The sequence below is a fragment of the Scyliorhinus canicula genome, chromosome 3, assembly GCF_902713615.1.
Source record: "Scyliorhinus canicula chromosome 3, sScyCan1.1, whole genome shotgun sequence".
NCBI classification, from domain to species: domain Eukaryota; kingdom Metazoa; phylum Chordata; class Chondrichthyes; order Carcharhiniformes; family Scyliorhinidae; genus Scyliorhinus; species Scyliorhinus canicula.
In genome coordinates, this window is record NC_052148.1 from 106,300,106 (window position 1) to 106,316,312 (window position 16,207).

Consider the following 16,207-nt stretch of genomic DNA (forward strand, 5'->3'; position numbering starts at 1 on the left):
TCATTCTCACCACCTTGGAAATTGCCTCAAAGAAGGCTGTCCGGAACCCCACAAGTCTGGGACATGCCCAGAACTGTGGTTGTGCTTGGCCGGGCCTCCCTGGCACCTTTTATATTTACCCTCTACCTCTGAGAAGAACCAGCTCATTCGGGTTCTAGTTCGGTGTGCCCTGTGCACCACTTTCAGCTGCAGAAGGATCCCCCCCTCCCACACATGCACACATACACACACACACACAAACACCACAATCGTTTTGTCTGCTGTGTTAAAAAAGGCGCTGGGGCTGTAGATCAGTATGGATCTGAACAGGAAGAGGAACCTGGTTAGAAAGTTCATCTCAATTGTCTGCACCCTCCTAACCTGGGAGAGTGGGAGTGTGTCCCATCTCTGCAGTTCCTTTTTAACATCCAGACTGGTCAGGTTCCACTTGTGGGAAGGTGTCCAGTCGTGGGTCATTTGGATCCCCAGGTAGCGGAATTTGTTTTGGGCCTCTTTGAATAGCAGTCCCTCCAGCTCTGTCCCTCCCTTGCGGGTTCACCAGGAAGATTTCACTTTTGCTCAGGTTGAGTTTGCATCCCGAGGAGGCTCCAAAATCTTTCAGGAGCTTCACGATCCCCTCTATGCTGCTTTGGGGGTGTCAGACGTAGAGTATCAGGACATCCGCATGAAATGAGACACTGCGCTATCTGCCCCCTCTCTGGATCCCCTTCCAATTCTTTGCTGCTCTGAGGAGAATCACCAGTGGCTCATTGCCAGGGTAAATAGGTGTGGGGTCAGTGGGCATCCCTGCCTTTTGCCCCTCTGCAGCTGGAAGTATTTAGAGTTCGGGGTGTTGGTCTATAAACTTGCCATGGGAATGTTTGACAGGAGTTTCACCCAGGCGGTGAATCCTGCTCTGAGCCCAAACTGCTTCAGTACCTCTATGAGGTACTTCCACTCAACTCTATCGAAGGCTTTTTCTGCATCCGGGGAGATGATCACCTCTGGTGTTCTCTCCCCTGAAGGGGTCATTATTACATTCAGCAAGCACCTGATGTTCGACGTTAGCCGCCTACCCTTAACAAAGCTGGTTTTGTCCTCTGCGCCCACCTCTGCAATGCAGTTCTTCAGTAGCCTGGCCAGAACCTTGGCAGTATTTTCCCATCAACATTGATCAACAAGATGGTTCTGTAGGACCCATATTCAGTTGGGTCCTTGCCTTTCTTGGGTATCAGCGAGATTGAGCTTGTGCCAGCGTTTGTGGCAGCATGCGCCTTGCTAGCAAGACTGCGAAGATCTCCCGCAGGTGCGGGGCCAGTGCTGGTGTGAATGTTTTCAAGACATCTGCTGGGAATCTGTGTTGTCCTGGGGGCTTTTTGTGTCTGCATGGAGCTGATACTCTCCATGACTTCTCCCTGTTCTAACGGTGCTTCCAACCCCCGTTTTCTATCCTCCCCCCATGACTGGCATGTCTAGTCCCCTTTCATCCTCGAGTCCCCTTTGGGAGGCTCTGAGTGTACAGCCCCAGGTAGAAGGCCTTGAATGCTTGTTGACCTTTCCCGGCAGCACAGATTTAACTATCCAGCACTAACTTTACATTCCAAATCACCACATTAACTATCTTCTATCCCACACTCTCTTTCAGATTTTATTGTTATTTGAAGATGACTGCGTTAGGAAAGCCGAGTGTTAAAAATGATTTACGCAACGTTGTCTCAGGATATTCGCTGAAACAGTGCAGGACACAAAGCTGTAAGTAAGAAAGATCTCGTGCACCATGTTGCGGTTAGTTTGAGATTGATTCCCATATTATCTCCATGCAAGTTTAGTTGTTCTCAGTAACTTATGTTGCCTTTTACTTATATGTAAGATTAAGTCTTTAGAGGGTTTTCGTTACTGGAATGCTGAAACTGGGTCCTTGAGAGCAAAAAAACACCTGATAACAAAAGCACGTTTTACAACTTCCAGAAAACTGTGGGCGCGATTCTCTGGATAGGTTTCTAAGTGTGGTAACAAGTGGGAATTGCTGCGAGCTTCCAGGTGCTCAGCCCAGTGAGGCTGATAGTCTCAAATAAGGATTTCCAGATGTTTGCCAGCTTTGAGCATGACCACAACTGATCGCATCTATAATCTCTACCATTCAAATAATCGACTTGACTCATCCTAGGCTTTGCAAGGTGTGCCTGGAACACCACTTACAGATGGATGAGAGTTAGCCTCACACAAGACACGGTCGAGTTCACCCTCCTCAGTGCCTCACTCTAATCCTCCACCTCTAAGTTCAGTCCCAGCTCCTTGGTCCACTTTGCCTTCATACCCTCAACTGAGCCTGTCTCCACTCCATCATCCCCTGGCCACCTGACATCCTGGCCACCACTTAACCAGAGCAGGATAAGATTCTCGCGCAAGGTAGAAGGCTGCTTCCTCGTGAATGCTTCACCTGTTTCGGAGAAATGAACTTTGAAAGATATATGTGTGGAACATTTGAAGCCTAGAACAAAGTGATTTGGTCTCTTTCTGTCTGTCGTGCTTCCTTGAGAAATCTGTGAACGTGCGCTACACTGTCCCTCTGTATCCAACCATTAATTTCCTTCTCATGTCTGCTGTCCATAAATGGATCACATCGCACATCTCTGGATTCATTCAATTTGCCAGTTTTCTTCCCACCTGACAAGTTAATTGATAACCTATCGTACGTTTAATAATCAAATCTTTACTGCGAACCTTCAGGGTCCCTCAGGCTTCAGCTTTGCTGGTTACCACCATTCCAGCCAGGACACAGGAACAAGATATTCAGACAGGAGGGCCCAGAAAGTAATCAGCAACAGCAGAGTCTCTGTAAATTCCACTTGAGTTTCATGATGGAAAGCAATAATCCAACATTAAATGAAGGAAATAGCTTTCAGGAGGAAAACGGAAAGCATGTATCAGCATTAAGAATGAATGTATGGGGAATGAATGTGGATGCTGGTTAAACTGCAAGGTTTCTTTTTACATCATAGGCTAAATTGAGTGCAATTTGGTGTTTGGGATTTTGGCTTGTCAGAGCTGCCGGGGGGGTGGGGCATTGTTGGGGTTTGAGAAGGTGTTTGGGTTGTGAGAGAGGTTGATGAGGTGTAGTGGTTAGCAGTTGTATGGGACAGTAGAGGGGGAATACAGGGAGTAGTCTGGACATTTGGGGAATGTACAGAGAGAATGGGGGTTATTATGGGTGGGTGTTGGTGCAGCGGGGTTATGGCTTGGAGTGTCAGTACCCACCCCCCTCCCAGGGAACAGAACTGTGGTATTCTCATAACTATCAGCATTACAAGGGTCAATGTAGTGTCGAGAGTAGCCACTAGAGGGAGCTGCAGGTACATGAGGTAGTCCCCTGAGGGGAGGGGTGTATGCAGGAGGTAGCTAGTGAAGGTCATAAGAGCAGATAGTGTGAGAAGGTTAGATTATAGTTTATACTAACAGTGAGATTAGCAGCAGATGAATGTAGTTAGATGTTATTAATCAATTATGTATTCTTAAGGCTAAGTGTCGAATCCCAGTTTTAGTAGTGTAAATAAAATCATTGCTTTATTTAAAAGCAATACTGTGGTCTTTGTGGAACACTACGCTGACCATCCTAAATAAGCGACACAAAGAACACCACATGGTGCCAGAGGTCTTCTCCTTTGAAGAAACAGTAGTGAGATTAAGTTAGAATAACACTGGAGATTGAAGAAGCAATCCAGAAGGTACAGCTCAGAACAAATCTACGGTAAACACTGATCAGAAGATGGAAGGTCTCAAGAAGCCTGACCACTTCAAGACACATGGTTAACTGTGCCAGAACTGGGCTTTCTTTGAGCAACAGTTTGAAGTGTTTATTTCTGCCTCTGCGCTTGAAAATGCATCAGGCCAACGCATAATAGCACTCCTACTAAATTTGTCTGGACCGCAAGCATTGGAGTTATTCAATTCATTTGAATTCAGTACAGATGAAGATGAAAATAAATACAGCATGATGCTACAGATATTACTACGATATTTCACATATACAGATATATGTGAAAACATATCTATGAGCGCTACATGTTAAACAAACAGCTGCCGTTCAGAGGAGAAGCTGTAGGTTTATTCATCACAGCTCTACAGCTGTGAGTGCAGTCCGATAATTTTTCTTCAATCTCCGTGTCTATGCTGCAAGATTAAATTGTGTTCGGACTAAACGGTGAATGGGTGTGCATGAAAAAATTAAAAAGATCGGTGTTTTTGATTGAAGACACTATAAATATGTGTAAGGCCAGCGAACAGGCATCGCGCGAATATGCCGAAGTCGTGGCTAAGGAAAAGAGCACAAAATTGGGAAACGTGGCTGATGCAATTAATGCTGTGTTGCAGCAAAGAAAACTGAGTACAACGGCCGGTGGCCATTTTGAAAGTGACGCCACGAGCGTGATGACGTGCACATGCTGTGGACACGCCCATTGTCAAAAAATTGTCCGGCAAGGGGGCAACATTGTTCCAATTGCGGCAAACTGAGCCACTTGGCAGCACGGTATCGTGTATCAGCAACCATTCCAGTAACCACATTTAAACAGTCTTACAGTGATTTGCAGATGGATATAAAGTGTACAGAGTGCAGAGAAAAAAAATCCAACATCATAGTGGATAGAGAGGTTTGCTCACCATATTCACTTTCAGATACCTTCACGATAGAAGCAATCATTAGGATTGATTTACTGGATTGGAAGGAAAGACCAGTAAAAGCACTCTCGAAGCTAATTAAGGAGTGGACTGCCTCATTAGAAATAAATGGAAAATTGATCCCATTTAAGATTGATACAGGAGCGTACGCAAATATTATCATGTACCGATCTTTAAAGCAAGCAATCGTAAAGCCCCTGATAAAGCTGTCCACCTGTAGGCTCACAGATTGCAATGGTAACTCAATAGCCACAACAAGGTCATGCTGTCTTGTTGTGAAGAATGGGAAAATTGAGATACCTATCGACTTTGAGGTGATAGAAGGTGAGTAATTGTCATTGATTGGAGTTGATGCTTGTGAATGATTGCAGCTAGTTGAAAGGATTCACTCAACGGGTACTTCAGATGACCAAGATGAAGAGTCCAGAGAAGACTTAGGTGTTGTGAACAACCTCTCCAAAGCACCCACTGATGCTGAAACATCAGAAAACAGGGCAACCACTGATGCTGAAACATCAGAACCCGAGTTAGTCCGAAGAGGGGAACTTCAAGCTCATTTAATTTCTGAGATAGTACCAGTATCTGATCATAAACAAAGGAGCATAAAAGCCGAAACTGAAAAGGACTTGACGCTCCAGAAGGTGAAAAAATACCTTCGAGAAGGATGACCTGCTGGATGCAAATCACCCTTTCTAGACTCGAGATGATTTTGCTACAATTGATGGAGTCCTGCTGAAGGGAGACAGGATGGTGATAACGGCCAGTTTATGTTTCGGGATTCTGCAGCAGATTCACGAGGGTCATCAAGGTGTTGAAAAGTGACGAGCCAGATAATCGGTGTATTGGCTGGGAATACACAGAGATATTGATCTGTCTGTTCAAGCATGCCCAATTTGTCAGATGCATCGGCCTGCACAGAGGAAATAAACCATGCAACAGGTGAAGATTGTGACAAGTCCATGGAACACAGTGGGCATGGATTTATTCTATTTCCAGGGTCATGACTACTTAATAGTCATAGACTATTACTCCAGATTTCCAGAGGTGATGATGTTGAAAGATTTGACTGCCAGATAAGTGATAAAATTGATTTTTACATACCATGGACTCCCTCTTAACATTGTGTCTGACAATGATCCATGTTTCTCAAGTTGGGAGTGGACGCAGTTTGCAGGGCAATATAATTTCAACCATGTAACGCCTAGCCCACGTTATCCTCAGTCTAATGGGAAAGCAGAGAAAGGAGTAGGGATAATTGAGAAGTTATTCTGCAAAGCGAGTGAAGATGATCGAGACGTGTCACTAGCGTTATTAGTATACCGAGCAACACCGTTATCAACGGGTCTCTCACCTGCTCAAATGTTGATGGGGAAAAGACTAAGAACCACTTTACCAGAAATCATCAGTCCAGAAACTGATAATAAGAAGATACGTGAAAGAATCACAACGACAAAAAAGAAGCAACAAGATGTCTGCAATAGACATACCAAACCTCTGGTTGAACTTGAAGAAGGTGACGTCATGAGAATTCAGAATCCGGAACGTGACTGGCAAAATCTTGCGAAGGCTCTGAAACAGGTAGCACCGAGGTCCTGCTTAGTACAAACAGAACAGGGATTACTGTTCAGGAGAAATAGACGAGCATTGCTGTACGTCAAGCACAAGGTTCAAACTCAACATGCAAAAGTTGTACCACGTGATGACATATTCAAGGACATTGCTTTTCCAGATCCATACTTAGCGCAGACACAGGTAGAAGATGTGGTAGACCAATCCAACACTTTGAATATTCCACTGAGATGTTGTACAAGAAGAAGACACCGTCCAGAGAGATCGAACTTGTGATTGCATACTGAACCTGTAAGTGATGTAACTGTCATTACAGATACTGTATTGTATGATAATAAAATAATGATAGGTGCTAACCAGTAGTCAGAAAGGTCAGGATTAAAGAAAATATCACAACTAATGTAATAATAATTTTTGTTTACAAAGAAGGGGGGATGTGGTATTATCATAACTATCAGCATTACAAGGGTAGGACCGAGAGGAAGCTGCAGATGCAACTATATAAGGCAGGGATGCACCTTAGGGGAGGAGTATATGCAGGAATAGCTAGTGAAGGTCATAACAGCAGATAGTGTGAGAAGGTTTGATTATAGTTTATACCAGTAGTGAGATTAGCAGCAGTTGACTATAGTTAGATGTTATTGATCAATTCTGTATTCTTAAGGATCAAGCGTTAAATCCATTTATTTAGTAGTGTAAATAAAATCATAGCTTTAAGTAAAAGCTATTCTGTGGTCTCTGTGGAAAACTATGCCAACTGCCAACTTGGGGCAGCAGGGTAGCATGGTGGTTAGCATAAATGCTTCACAGCTCCAGGGTCCCAGGTTCGATTCCCGGCTGGGTCACTGTCTGTGTGGAGTCTGCACGTCCTCCCCCTATGTGCGTGGGTTTCCTCCGGGTGCTCCGGTTTCCTCCCACAGTCCAAAGATGTGCGGGTTAGGTGGATTGGCCATGCTAAATTGCCCGTAGTGTCCTTAAAAGTAAGGTTAAGGGGGGGGTTGTTGGGTTACGGGTATAGGGTGGATTCGTGGGTTTGAGTAGGGTGATCATGGCTCGGCACAACATTGAGGGCCGAAGGGCCTGTTCTGTGCTGTACTGTTCTATGTTCTATGTACCCTAAATAAGCAACACCAAGAACACCACAAGAACGTCTACCTTTGGTGTGACATTGGATGATGGCACACTACTGTTCCATTTTACAAGGCTGAAAAAGACCAATTTCATTCCTTTAGTGTCCATTTTTTCCTGTGATTGGCACTAACCTCTCGCCACTATTGTCCAGTAAAACCGGAAAAATGGACCTGGTATATCCTTGTAGTCGGGCACAGATCACATGTTCTGAGTTATGTTCCCCAGTTTCATGTTTTTATTTCCTACACAATGGGCAGAAAAGTTGTGTTTGTATTCTTAAGGATGCAGCATCTACTCATTGGGGTGGCTGGTGACTCTCAATCCAAGTAGATACCTGGTGTAAAGAACTTAAAATTGTGACAATCATGGTAAAGGGTGTCTTTGCTATTGTTGTAATCCACGGGAGGCAGGAGTTCCATCACCACACCAATATTTATTTACAATAACGATATTACAGGAGCAGCTACAAACAGTCCAGTCAATGTAAGACCGGCTCACAAAGCCTACATAGGTGCTTATATGGGCCCCCTCAATGAGCTATCATTGAGGGAGCTTATACTCCAATTGGCCAACCAATAAAGCTAATTGGAGTTCATTTCACCCCCCCCCCCAAGGTCCGAGGAATTCCTGCCAGCTGGCATTCCTCTGAGCTTCTTCCTGCTCCTCATGTCTGGGTCTGTCACCTCTGTGTCGTCCGCCGGGTCGTTCTCCGAAGTGGGCGGGTTGTATCTTATAGGTGCCCGTCTTTTCCTTGACGACCTCCTTGGAAGTTGTTCTTCCTCCGCCTTGGGGAGAGGTGTCACGGCGGCCTCGTCTGGATCTGGAGAAATTGCTCGGGGCTGGGGTGTGGGTATCCTTTCCGTCTGGGCTATTCCAGCTTGAAGCGGTCCTGCTTCGCCTGCCTCCAGGTGTTGTTCCGCTGCCCTTATTTGGTCTAGGTGTTTCTTCAGCACCTTACCTCCTATCGAAACCTCATAGGATATGGGCCCTGTTTGGGACTCTACTGTGCCTTTGACGCACATTGGTCCATTCCCATAATTCTTGACCCAAACCGGTGCCCCCACCTGGAAATGTGTCTGCTGCCGACTATTATCATGCCCCCTGCGTTGGGCCTCCTGTTGTTTCTCCACTTTCCCCGTTAAATTTGGGAAAAGGAGACTCGGCCTCGTTCGCAGCCGCCTTCCCATTAAGAGTTCAGCTGGCGGTATGCCCGTTGTGGAATGCGGTGTGGTCCTGTAATCAAACAGCCAGCGGGAGAGCTTTGTGTCCATTGATGCTGCCAGCTGCTTCTTGAGTCCCACTTTAAGTGTCTGGACCGCTCTCTCTGCCAGGCCGTTGGTCGCTGGATGGTAAGGGACCGTTTTAATGTGACGGATTCCGTTTTCCTTCAGGAATTTTCCAAATTCCCCACTTGTGAATGCCATTCCGTTGTCCGACACAAACCTGGCCACCAAACGTAGCTTCGAGCTAGCATCTTCATTTTAGACACCCCTGGGTGTCCGTGATGTAACTCGGTTAAGATTGCCTGACGGCCCTGAGCTGGGACTATTACCCGGGCTCCCCATAATAGGATACCGTCTTCTACGGTTATTTGGTCCCTTTTGCTCCAGTATGGGTGCATCTGGGGCTCCACTGGTCTTTCCAGTTCCCCCGTTAGCAGTAAATGCTTCATCTTGGCTAAAACTGGCTCTTTTTGCATCCACAACCGAATATGTTGTGCGTCTACTGATAGGGTGCCCAAAAAATTTAGAGTCATTACTGTCTCCTCTACTTTTGGTATTTGCGGTGGAGTGTCTGGGAGGGGAAGTCTGCTCAAAGCATTTGCATGTGCTACTCGCGTTCCCGGTCTGTGCTCCAGAACGTAACTATACACCGCCAGTAGCAACGTCCAGCGTTGGATTCTAGCTGATGCAATCGGGGGTATTGACTTGTCTTCTTTTAATAACCCTAATAACGGCTTATGGTCCGTCACTATGGTGAATTTCCGCCCGTACAGATACTGGTGAACTTTTTTTACTGCGTATATCACCGCCAGTCCTTCCTTCTCGATTTGGGCGTACTTCCTCTCAGCCATCGCCAAGGTCCTCGAAGCATAGGCTATTGGCCGTTCTTCCCCATTCCTTCCTCTATGGGCTAAGACGGCTCCTACCCCATAGGGGGACGCATCACAAGTGACCACCAACTCCTTCCTTGGGTCATAATGCTCTAAGACATTTTTGGATGACAGCTGTTCCTTAATGTCCCTAAATGCTCGGTTTTGGCGGGCGGACCATTTCCATTCTTGCCCCTTTTTTAGTAGCTGGTGGAGGGGTTCGAGGATGGACGCCCTATTTTCAATAAATTATCCATAATAGGTTACCAACCCTAGAAATGATCGTAACTCCTGGACCGTGGTGGGAGCAGGGACTTATTTTATTGCCCTTACTCCGTCTTCTAATGGGTGTAAGCCTGAGTCGTCTACTTTATATCCCAGGTACGTCACTTGTGGGGCCAGAAAAACACATTTTTCCCTTTTTAGCCGTATGCCTGCCTTTGCAAAATGCCTGAGCACTTCCTCCAGGTTCCTTAAGTGTTCCCTGTTTGTCCTACCCGTGATTAAGACATCGTCCAAATAAATCGGCACCTGCGGTAGTCCCTGCAGAATATTTTCCATCGTACGCTGGAATATAGCGGAGGCTGATGACACTCCGAAAGTTAGCTTAGTATAACGAAAAAGGCCCTTCAGGGCGTTGATCGTTGCAAACTTCTGGGAGTCCTTGTCCAGTTTTAATTGCAGGTAGGTGTGGCTCATGTCAAGTTTCGTGAACAAAAGCCCACCTGCCAATTTGGCATATAGGTCGTCTATTTTCGGGATTGGGTATTTGTCCAGCAGTGCGTATTTGTTTACCGTCTGTTTCAAATCTCCACAGAGACGTATCGAGCCGTCTGGCTTCAAAATTGGTACCACCGGCGCTGCCCATTCTGAGATCTGCACTGGTCTGATAATGCCGTCGCGCCGTAACCTTTCTATTTCCTCATCTACTTTCTTCCTTAATGCAAAAGGTACCGGCCTGGCCTTACAAAATTTCGGAAAGGCTTCTGGGTCCATGTGCAAAGTTCCTTTGGCGCCTATGATTTCCCCCAAACCTTCCTGGAAGACCTCCGGGTATTTTTGGAGTACTCCACTCAACTGCCCGCTTCCACTTTGGAAAATTTTCATCCAATCTAATTTTAGGTCTTTCAGCCAGTTTTGTCCAATTAAGCTCGGTCCGGAGCCCTGTACTATCGTCAACGGTAATCTGAGTAATTGTTTCTCATATTTCACGGGTACATGAGTCGTGCCTAGAATCTGTACCTACACAAAATGAGGGGTGGTTTTGGGTCGTAGTGCTCTTTCACCAATTCCGTTAATTCTTGGAAAGTTTTCGTGTCCGGCGCATCGGGATAAGTCAGACTACCTATAATGGCGAAAGCTGAGGGTCCGCGCGCCGACAGCAGGATAAGTCGTCTCTTTTCGTCCGTCAGTATATCATTTGCCCGGAAGAAGTAACACATTCTCTCCACATACTGGGACCAGTCCTCAATAGCCCAGTCGAATGCCTCTAACCTCCCAAAAACGGCATTTTTAAAATGGCAAGGCTTACCCTCCGAGTGTGGCAGCTGGTCTCCGCAAAATTCTTAGTTTACCTCGTTGCCACTGTAGTAATCCACGGGAGGCAGGAGTTCCGTCACCATACCAATATTTATTTACAACAACGATATTACAGGAGCAGCTACAAACAGTGCTGCTTGCAGTCCAGTCAACTTAAGACTGGCTCTCAAAGCCTACACAGGTGCTTATATGGGCCCCCTCAATGAGCTTTCATTGAGGGAGCTCATACTCCAATTGGCCAACCAATAAAGCTAATTGGAGTTCATTACAGCTATAATGATGCCTGTGGGTCAGTAGTTTGAATATGAACAGAGAAATTATATCATGAGCACGTGACACTGCCAAAATGATCACATTTCTTTATATTTGCTGTTGTTTTTCACACATCCATCAGCTTCTTTTTCCATATTTTCAGCCTGTTTTGACAGCATTTATGATGGTTTGGACTTTCCGGGAAATGACATTCACCAGTCCGTTGTAGATGATGCGCCCAGTTGTCAAAGAAAATGTACAGAGGAACCTGACTGCCAGTTTTTCACCTTTGTGAAAGGAGAATATCGCAACGTGAAACAGCGGTTAGTCACTTATTCATGGGATGGAGCATTCACAAACCCTCACCAGCGGGTTCAATGGTGGGCATGGGGTGGGGGCTGAGGGCTGGGGGGAAGGAAAATGGCGAAGGCCCAGAAATGGGTATCATGCTGGTCTGAATACGTAGCGGTATATTCTGATGTTGCCTGCACAGTGGGTCAGAAACCATGCCAGATGATGGAATGAGCCTCATATGCATCTCATGAATGGGATGCAAATAAAGGCCTAATCCCCACACTAGATTCTTCACGACGTTGGCGTGAAACACATTTCGAACAACGTGGTGTACAGATGTCGGGACTCATCTGAACAATGCCTGCTGCTGCCTCCGCCTGAACCCTGGATCCTCAATCATCACAGCAGTGGGTCAGGGCTGCATCCACAACTGGATTTCCGGATTAGGGGTCCGGGATTGGGTCCATTTACCAGCCTCAGAGATCTTATGGAGATCCATCTTCATTTTAAGGAGGTCCACCTTGTTTCTTAAGTTGTGAGTCAGTGATGTTGGGCACCTTTTCAATATGGTACCTCGACATGTGTGTGGACTATGTGCCATCCCGGCAGCTCCCCCTAAATATGGCGTGCAACACCCAGGAACATAATTAATGAGGTTGGGGCAGGGAATTCGGGATGTTTTCCCCCACAGCCCCCACAGAGGGAAACACGTTCCCGGGAGAATAGTTTGTACAAACATTCTCGACTTTCAAACAGTTGAGTGTTCCCTTCAAATCCTTCATCCATATTATTTTTTTGTTGTCAATTTTAATCTATTTATTCCAACTCAAGGGGCATCTTCCCAGAATAAATACAACTCCTGAGAGGCAAGACCAGCTCAGGAAATTAAATTCCCCCAATATCAACAACAGACAAAACCTGCAGAATCAATGTATGGTGAATGACTTTGTAAATATTGCAAATCCACATGTTTCTGTGGTTCTTTTTAGCTACATCTGCTACCGCAAAAGGAGTGAAAGAGGAACTCCACCAAGAATAAATATTCTTCAGAATGTTGTGTCTGGATTTTCTTTAAGGGACTGTGGAGACAATCACACAGGTAATTCCAAAATGAGCATTGTTGAATTTCGATTCACAAAACAGTGATGTAGAAGCTGAATATCAATATACATTTCTGTCACAATATTTACTCTATCTTAATTGTTTCTGGACACAAATTCTCACGTAAAGGAGATACTGAGTAATCTGATAGGAGAGCTAATTGATGAATTCATGCACTGTGATTGATGTTAATAATTCTCAATAAGAGAGGAAATTTTTCCTGTGCACTCGGTGTAAATCTGAAAATCTGTTCATAAAGAACTCATTTGTTGTATGAACATCACAAGACAGGAACGACCTGACACGATGAGCCCTCGATCTAAATTAAGTTAGCCAGGTGAAAACATGAAAATGAAAATCGCTTATTGTCACGAGAAGGCTTCAATTAAGTTACTGTGAAAAGCCCCTAGTCGCCACATTCTGGTGCCTGTCCGGGGAGGCTGGTACGGGAATTGGACCGTGCTGCTGGCCTGCTTGGTCTGCTTCAAAAGCCAGCGATTTAGCCTGGTGCGCCAGGTGCTGAATGATGCTGATTGTAGATATTCAGGGAAATTGTGAAGGGACCAGACAGTGTAGACACTGAGAGGCTGTTTCAGCTGCTTGAGAATCAAGAAGATAGGGTGACAATTTCAGTTTCAGAGGTCGGTGATTTAGGACTGACATGCGATGGATTTGTTCAATTGGAGGAGCAAATTTTGGAATTCCCCAGCTCATGGAGCTGAGGATGTGTCACCATTGAGCATATTTGAAGTTAGATTGATAGAGTTTTGGTCTCTGAAGGAATCACGGATAGGGGGAGCATGTGGTAAGTGGGATTGAGGTACAAGCCAACAAAATCATTTTGGTTTCTTCTAATGCTTCTCATTTGTTAGTCTGAATTTTGTGCACTCCTGGAAGAGGGTGGGGTTGGTGAATAGGCTGGTGCTGAGGTGGGCTGAGTTGTTGAGGGGTGCTATAATGTGGGGGTAATGCAATTGCTGCTTCCAAAGGCAGGAAGGTGAGTAACCTGAGAACAGACATACAAGACAATGAAAACCAGAGATGTCCTGAGGAAAACAAGTCACGCAGTGAGTTGTTGCAAGATAGATTTCACAGTACAAAAGGGCGATGGAATTAGAACCAATCATAACTTTCAAAAGTGAACTGGATAAATAATTGACAAGAAGAAATCTATGGTGGTGTGGGACATGGACACTTTTTAATAAATCTTTCTGACATCTGATTATTGATATGAGAATTTTATTCCAGGGTGTATACGTGATACGGAGTCAGATGTAGATTTTCCTGGAAATGATATTGAATCAGTCCGTGCTCCAGACGCCAACTACTGTCAAAAAGTCTGCACCGAGAAGAGCCAATGTCAATTTTTCACCTTTCTAACAAGAGATTGGACCACTGACAACCGGAGGTAAATCTGTACTGAATTCATTCAGATGTTTCAATGGAATATGTTATGGTTATCTCAGGTTTAACATCGAGGAAGAGTTATCCACAGAGGATAATAATGTGTCACTACATAAAACCTAACAGTAAAAATTAATGTTTGGATTCAATTTCTTCAAAATTCAGAAGTCGGCATTTATAAACCTTGGTGAAATCATGATAACCCAAGTCAGTGCATCAACAACTCTCTCTGTGATGAATGGAGAAGCCTATCCACCTCATCACTGCAAAGTTATTACCCCACCCAGAAGGAACATATTTGTCAGCGATTGGTCATTCTGCAGATGACTGATGAATAAATTACAAAGTCTACCCTTTGATTGCACCATGTGTTTTCCAAACCAATAGATTGTATTTGGTGGCTCTGGATGAAGAATAATCTTTATATCTCGTTCTCTCACAAACCAGTCTCACGTTGAGTTACAGGTGTCATACTGGCGAATAGTTTTTTTTTACAAAGACATTCAAGATACGATTCTGGTTTATACAAGAGAGAAAAGTAAAAAATCAACAAAGTGCTGCCCGACGAGGCTCGCTCTGCATATTTACATTTACCTGCTTTGTATTATCTCGATGGCTGTGGGGCTCAGTTGGTCAGTCTGCTTCAACAGCCCTGTCTGCTGTTGGCATCACCTTCTGCGTGTCCACTTGTTTCTGCCCGCTACGGTCCGCCTTTTGCCCTTGGCTCTGCCCCTCTGCGACTATGCCCCCTGGTGTTTTGCAGTCCTCTTCGGCGTTTTTACCCTCTGCCCCCTGCCCCCTCACTCTGTTGGCTGTTGGCTATAAACAGAACCTGGAACAAGTTGGTGAATGGCTTCCATGCCATGTGGAAGCCCTCCTCTAACACCCGGATGGCAAATTTGATTTTTTTCCAGTTTTAGAAATTTGGACAGGCCGGCCAGCCAGTCTGCCACTTTGGGTGGTGGCGAGGCACAGGGTGGAGAGATTGACCTGCACCCCAGCAGGACACACTTACGAATGATCAGCGAGGCGAAGGCAAAAAAACATCCGCACCCACTCCCACTCCCACTCCCGCCTGCAACTCCGGTCCGACAACCCAAAATGGCTTCTAGGGGACTGGCCCCATGTGCAAGACCCCCGAGATTGTGCTAAATACTGTCCTCCAAAAGCTTTCCGGCTTCAGGCAGGATAATAACATGTGAACGTGGTTTGTAGGGCCCCTCCCATATCGCTCACAAACATCCTCCATCCCTTCAAACAGCTGGCTCATCTTTGATTTTGTGAGGTGCATCCTATACATGACTTTCAGCTGTATCAGCCCCCAGCTTAAACAAGCCGAAAGTTGAAGCATTCATCTCACATCACAGTCCCTCTTCCATTCCCCCCCCCCCCCCCCCCCCCCCCAGGTCCTCCTCCCATGTTACCTTAATCCCCTCCATAGACACTCTGTCCTCTTCCAGGATCCTCCCATAGATCGGCGAAACAACCCCCCTCTCCAACTCTCCCACTGACAGCATTGTCTCCAGCAATGAGGAGGCCGGCGCTATTGGGAAGGACGGGAACATCTTCCTAGCGGAATCCGGAGACTGCAGGTACCTAAACCCTTCTCCTTGCGCCAACCCATACTTCCTTCCCACCTCCTCCAAACCTGCGAATTGTTCCCCAAGAAAAAAGTCCTGTATTTCCTTGATTCTCCTCTCATCCATCCTCCCCGGCTCGAACCCATGATTCCCCCGAATCGGCATCCCCCTTGACCCGGCCCCCAGCTTAAAATGCTGCCTAAACTGCCTCCAAATCTTCAAAGTGGCTAGCACCACCGGACTTACCGAAAACTTTCCTGGAGCCATCGGGAGTGATGTTGTTGCCAGCGCCCTCAACCCGACCCCCTACACGAGGTGTCCTCGTGGGCTGGTTTAGCACAGGGCTAAATCTCTGGCTTTGAAAGCAGACCAAAGCAGGCCAGCAGCATGGTTCAATTCCCGTACCAGCCTCCCCGAACAGGCGCCGGAATGTGGCGACTAGGGGCTGTTCACAGTAAATTCATTTGACGCCTACTTGTGACAATAAGCGATTTTCATTTCATTTTTATTTCATTTTTCATTTTCTCCATCTTAACCTTTTGGACCGCCCCCTCCTTGGTCCAGCCCCTCAGCTTCTCCGTATTCGCCC

The 16,207-nt window shown here is 45.9% G+C and overlaps 1 protein-coding gene across 1 annotated transcript in view; it reads left to right on the forward strand.

Annotated features, from left to right (window-relative positions):
• The window catches only part of LOC119963633, a 185,195-nt gene that overhangs the window by 39,520 nt on the left and 129,468 nt on the right, over nt 1–16,207 (forward strand). Inside the window, 4 exon segments of the mRNA XM_038792963.1 lie at nt 1,625–1,731; nt 11,403–11,562; nt 12,523–12,632; nt 13,883–14,042. Coding sequence (XP_038648891.1) covers nt 1,625–1,731; nt 11,403–11,562; nt 12,523–12,632; nt 13,883–14,042 — 537 coding nt within the window.